The sequence below is a fragment of the Myotis brandtii genome, unplaced genomic scaffold, assembly GCF_000412655.1.
Source record: "Myotis brandtii unplaced genomic scaffold, ASM41265v1 scaffold350, whole genome shotgun sequence".
Classification (NCBI taxonomy): domain Eukaryota; kingdom Metazoa; phylum Chordata; class Mammalia; order Chiroptera; family Vespertilionidae; genus Myotis; species Myotis brandtii.
Window position 1 is genome coordinate 1,011,661 of NW_005363468.1, and position 5,671 is coordinate 1,017,331.

Here is a 5,671-nt window from a genome sequence, read left to right on the forward strand (position 1 = left end):
TCGCTTCCAGCTGCCTGGCTGCCGGCCGCCATCTTGGCTGACAGTTAATTTGCATAAGGATACACTGATTAGCCAATGGGAAGGGTAGCGGTCGTACGCCAATTACCATGTTTCTCTTTGTTAGTGTAGATTTTTGAGTTACCTCCTAGCACAGTGCTTTGGCACTTTGGTACACACTGTTTGTTGAGTTAATAAATAAATGGCTCTCTTAACAGATGTTCATTTTTTAAATTTCAGAACAAAATAAATCATGTAGTATTAAAAGACCTGCTTGATCCAATAAAAGAACTCTATGAGGATGTCAGAAGAAAAGCCTTAATGAGATTGGAATATGAAGGTCTACATAAGAGTGAAGCTATCACAACTCCTGGTGTGAGATTTTATAACGACCCTGCTGGCTACGCCATGAATAGATATGCATATTATGTTTGCTACAAATGCAAAAAGGTATGCCATAAATTAGTATACTAAGAATTTTTAAGAACTAGAGATTATCTATATGATTAAAAAGTTGAATTCTGTATACTGATAATTCAATTATTCTTACATCTTAAATCTGAAGTTAAAAATGAGAAAGCTTGGTACTGTGTTTCAAGTTTAATTTATTTACTTAATTTGTTTTGGGATATTTGTTAACCTCTACAGGCTATTTCCAAAACATGAAATATTTCTGTACATAAGCTACTTCCCATCAGTAAAAACCTCCTGTTTTCCAAGTCCAGGTGGTTCTTGAATAAATTTCTCTTACTTGACTCTTTTGAGCATTTCCTCCTTAAATTCTTACTTTCTTGGTTTCCAAGACAACACTTTTTTTATATCCTCCTTCCTTTCCGGTCATTTGTCTGTAATCCCTCCTAGGGTTTCTTTGCATTCACCTACCCTTTACCATATTTGTTTCCCCAGCACTCTATCCTTGGCCAATAATACCTCCTTATCTTTGATTTACTTCCTGTACACCCATGCCTTTGCCAACCACCTATAATGTTATGACCTTCCAAAATCTTTGAGATTTAGATACAAATGTCCATCTGCCTTTCAGACATTTGGATTTCTCACACATATTTCAAAGTCCGTATGTCCAGTATTATATTCAACGTGGACTCTCATCTCCAATGTTAATTTACAAAGTCCTGTCAATTTTGTCTCCAAATGTCTTGAGGGTTTTTTTCCCCTAATGATTTTCTTTGGTAATTACAGCAGCTTTCTTTACTGAACTGCTTTTGTGGAGCCCCTAATGCCTCCATGCCATCGTTTATACTTACACTACTACTCATAGATAACTATTTCTCAAATCTGATCGCATCGTTGTTTTGCTTATAAGCCTGTAACCCTGTCCACCCTTCATCTCATCCCCCAAGCTGCTACCTTTTGCACCCTATGCTATAGAATACTGAACAACTCAGCTTCCCAAACTCGGCCATGTCTACTCGCTCACTAACACTTCCATGCCATCACATAGGCAATTTCTCTTCATGAAATGCTCTTCTCTACCTCTCTATCTTCTGCTCTGCATTTTACTCTCACCTGCCACCTACTTACACACATGCTCAGGTGCAGAGCCAAATCTTTCTATCATACTTTTAGATTCATATCAAGTTTCACCTCCTCTACAATGTGCCCACGCTTACCCATTACCACCACGTGATTTAGAAATCTGGCATACATCCATCATAGCCCTCATTATCCTGCATTATGATTACTGGTTCACTTATCTCTCTGCCTCACTTGATAAGTTCTGTGAGGACAAAGACTATATTTTTTCATTTCTCTGTCTTCACTGCTGGCACTTTATTAGACACTAAGTTAATTAGAAAATGAATAAATGAACAAAGGAATCAGTAAATGAAAGATGCACTTGCAGTGTAGCAAACAAGAAATACAGATAATGAAGAGAAGGATAAATAGATAGATGGTAGCCAGAAAGGAAGACAAACATACACCCAAGAAAGATCAATACTGTATGTTTGTGAATTGTATTGTTACAAATAATACATTATTTCTGGGTGTTTAATGTACTAAACATCATAAATGAATATTGTGCCACCACAAGGATGGCAGTCAAATGTCCAGGAAGCCACACAGGGAATGCAGAGAGGTAAAACAGCCAGAATAGATCCCAGGACAAATGGAATATTTCTGAGGCCATATTCAGCTAGTGGAAGACCATTTAATAACTCTGTATCAATGCAGCCTGTCTTTTGACCTGTTTTCTAGTACAGATAATAGATTTATATTGATTCATCTTGTTTATCCTCAATTTTTTGGCTATGGGACATATGCATATAGATTGCCCCAATTATAATTGACCTCATTTGTTTTGTGCCCAGAGCAAATTCAGATAAATCATTTGCTATGATAATTTCATTTATTCAAATATCTGTATTAGATACTGTTCAGTTCTTGCATATAGTATAGCTCTATAAGTATGAGCAGTATTCTGAACAGAATTACCCAATTTGCCTTTGCTTTTTAAAAAATGTTATATGATTAAAATTGATTTTTTTTTCTTTCCCATTAGCCTGAGGATTATAATTCTATACTAATATTCACTTTAGGCATATTTTTTGTTCTCAGTATTAAAATTGGAGAAGTTCTAAACATATTTTAGAGCAATAAAAAGAAAGATGTTATTTACAATTTCAAAATAATGAAAGACTATTTAAACTTTGCTCTAAAAACGCATTTTTTCTTTATTACTTAACTAGAGGCTCAGTGCACGACATTCATGCACTAGAGGAGGATCCCTCAGCTCGGCCTGTGCCCTCTCGCAGTCCAGGACCCCTTAGGGAATGTCCACCTGCTGGCTGCAGCCGTACATTCCCTGAGGGGTCCTTAGCGCACCATGGAGGCGGGAGAGGCTCCCCCCACCACTGCTGCAGTCACTAGCCATGAGCCCGGCTTCTGGCTGAGCGGTGCTCCCCCTGTGGGAGTGCACTGACCACCAGGGGGCAGCTCCTGCATTGAGCGTCTGCCCCCTGGTGGTCAGTGCATTTGGTCAATTTGCATATTAGGGTTTTATTATATAGGATATCCTTTTTGATATTTATTTGTAATATTGTATATTATTTTTTTATTTTGCTTTGACAGTACAGTGTTTCAACTTCCTACTGTAAGCATAAATTCATTCCAGAATTGAAAAACCCTTTATTTCTTTAAGAATAAATATAGCTTTATTTCTTACCCTGCTCTGCCCTCTGGGCAGCAATGGGGGCATCCACTTGACATGCAAGGGAGTGTCTAATAGACAATGCTATTTCCTAAGACCTCTTGATCTTATGTCCACTGTGCCCAAAGTATACAGCTGAGTTCTTTCCTGCTGTAATCTCAGTGCATTGTTTCCTAGGCATATTTTGGTGGTGAAGCTCGCTGTGATGCTGAGGCTGGACAAGGGGATGACTATGATCCCAGAGAGCTCATTTGTGGTGCTTGTTCTGATGTGTCCCGAGCTCAGGTGGGTAGACCATTTTATTAGAAATGACAATTTAGAAACATTAAACCTCTAATTTTTTTAAATAATAATATAACCAGCATGTTAGAAATGGCATAGCAGGTTTTCCCACCAACGTTTTCTGGTGTTTGTACAGCAATGTATAATTTTCCAACTTATTCATATATATTATCTATTTTGGATGGGATTTGCATTTTATACTTTTGTCTCTCATAAAATAATTACCAGATTTCACACTTCTACATTTTCTCCTCTTCAATGAAATCTTCATAGTACATCTATGATATTGATAGATAAATGAAATATTAATTTTTTAACTTGGCTGACCAGGAAACATTCACAAGGAAATTAACAGGCTAGCTTATAAATAAAATTAGTTATGATGGAGCTGGGATTAGAACTTGAAGCTTGTCCAGATCTTGTGGGCAAAGCCACACATTTATTCATTATTTTTTTAATGTGGGTATCATCAATTTTTCAATCAGTTTTTAGAGTTGTGTATACTCTTAAAATATGAATCACTGAGTTATATATATTACTACCTTAAGTATAATGAAATAGGTTCACTATAATCTTTGTCTGTTTTCTTTTGCTATAGATGTGTCCGAAACATGGCACAGACTTTTTGGAATATAAGTGTCGCTACTGCTGTTCAGTGGCTGTCTTTTTCTGTTTTGGAACAACACATTTTTGTAATGCTTGTCATGATGATTTTCAAAGGATGACTAGCATTCCTAAGGAAGAACTACCACACTGTCCTGCAGGTATGCTTTTAGTTTTTTAAATATGATTATGGTATCCAGTTTTATTTAATGACTAAAGGCCCGGTGCATGAAAATTCATGCACTGGAGAGGGGTTCCCACTCCTCCAGTGACTGCACTGGAGGTGACCCAGCGATCAGGGGAAGGCAATGCCCCATCATACCTCTGCTGCTGCCACTGCCAGCAGCGCAAGCCTTGGCCAGCCCTGGTTACCTGAGCCTTGGGCAGCTGGGCAGACGCCATCAGAGGCTTGCCTGCGCCTCGGGCTGGCCCAGGGTGGCTGGGCAGCTGCCATCTGAGGCTCACCTGCGCCTCGGGCCAGCCCTACGGGGCTGGGGGCCTGAGTGGACTGGGGGTCTCCGGGGCGGCAGGCACACAGCAAGTGGCAGAAACCTAGTTGACACCATCCTGAAGAATCCAAGGGGTTCCTTGGCTCTATGAACTTCTGACCTTCTGAGTGAAGTAAAACGATCCTCATCACAAGTGAGGTTGGGAGCTATAGTGGAGCAGATTGCTTGGAGGATGAGAAGGAAGTCAACTAAAGATTAGTAAAAGGATTGCTGTTTGGCACTAAAGGGCCATGTGACGTTTGAAATTATAATGGGTAACAGAACCATTTAAAGGGATTTTGTGATTTTTTTTTTTTAAGAAGCCCAGAACAGGCACCATAAAATGGACAACTGATTTAATCTAGAATGACTGGGAACTGGCAGTAGTGAGCATCAGACAGCCAAGGGAATTAAAGAAGCTACTGAAAATACAGGAAAATGATTATCTGTGCAGATCAGGCTAAGAAAAGTCAATATGAAACTTTTTAAAAAGAGACTAAAAGTTTGGAAGAGATCAGGAGGCTGGTGCTCACAGTGAGGTGGAATAAGAGCCTTAATGTAGTGGGAGAAGTGGAAGAAGAGGTAAATGTGACCATAGAAGAGAATTTTGCATGAGATGTATCTGAAATTAGGGAAAATACATACAGAACTACGTACACCACAATAGACAATGTTGTTAAATCTGGGAAACACACACTTTCATCCATTGCTTATCAGAGTGCAAATGGTAGACCCTGAGGTGCCTCTCAAAATTTCAAATTCATCTACCCTTCACCAATCCCACTTCTGGGGGACATACCTACATATGTGAAGAAAAGAAACAAGGAAAAATGTGCAAGGTTATGCACTGCAGCATTGCTTGTAATGATAAAAATTCATAAATGATACAAGTATCCACTAGGGGGGGTGATTAAACACTAACTAATAATGCACCATTAAAAAAAGAGTGAGGATGGAGTTTCTATGTACTGATATGGAAAGATCTATAGAAGAAAGTATTAAATGAAAAAAAAATTAAATTTTAAAAAGTGCATATAGTATGCTGCCTTTGTATAAAAGTAAAAATTTACAAAACAAAACTTATAATAGCTAAAAAAAAAAAAAAAAAAAGGGGGTTTTTGGAAAAAACAAA

The 5,671-nt window shown here is 38.3% G+C and overlaps 1 protein-coding gene across 1 annotated transcript in view; it reads left to right on the top strand.

The window, feature by feature from the left end:
• The window catches only part of MYCBP2 (MYC binding protein 2, E3 ubiquitin protein ligase), a 300,054-nt gene that overhangs the window by 286,223 nt on the left and 8,160 nt on the right, over positions 1–5,671 (top strand). Inside the window, exons 85-87 of the mRNA XM_014544063.1 lie at positions 238–447; positions 3,344–3,451; positions 4,047–4,212. Of these exons, the coding sequence (XP_014399549.1) occupies positions 238–447; positions 3,344–3,451; positions 4,047–4,212 (484 nt within the window). The remainder of the gene's footprint in view (positions 1–237; positions 448–3,343; positions 3,452–4,046; positions 4,213–5,671) is intronic.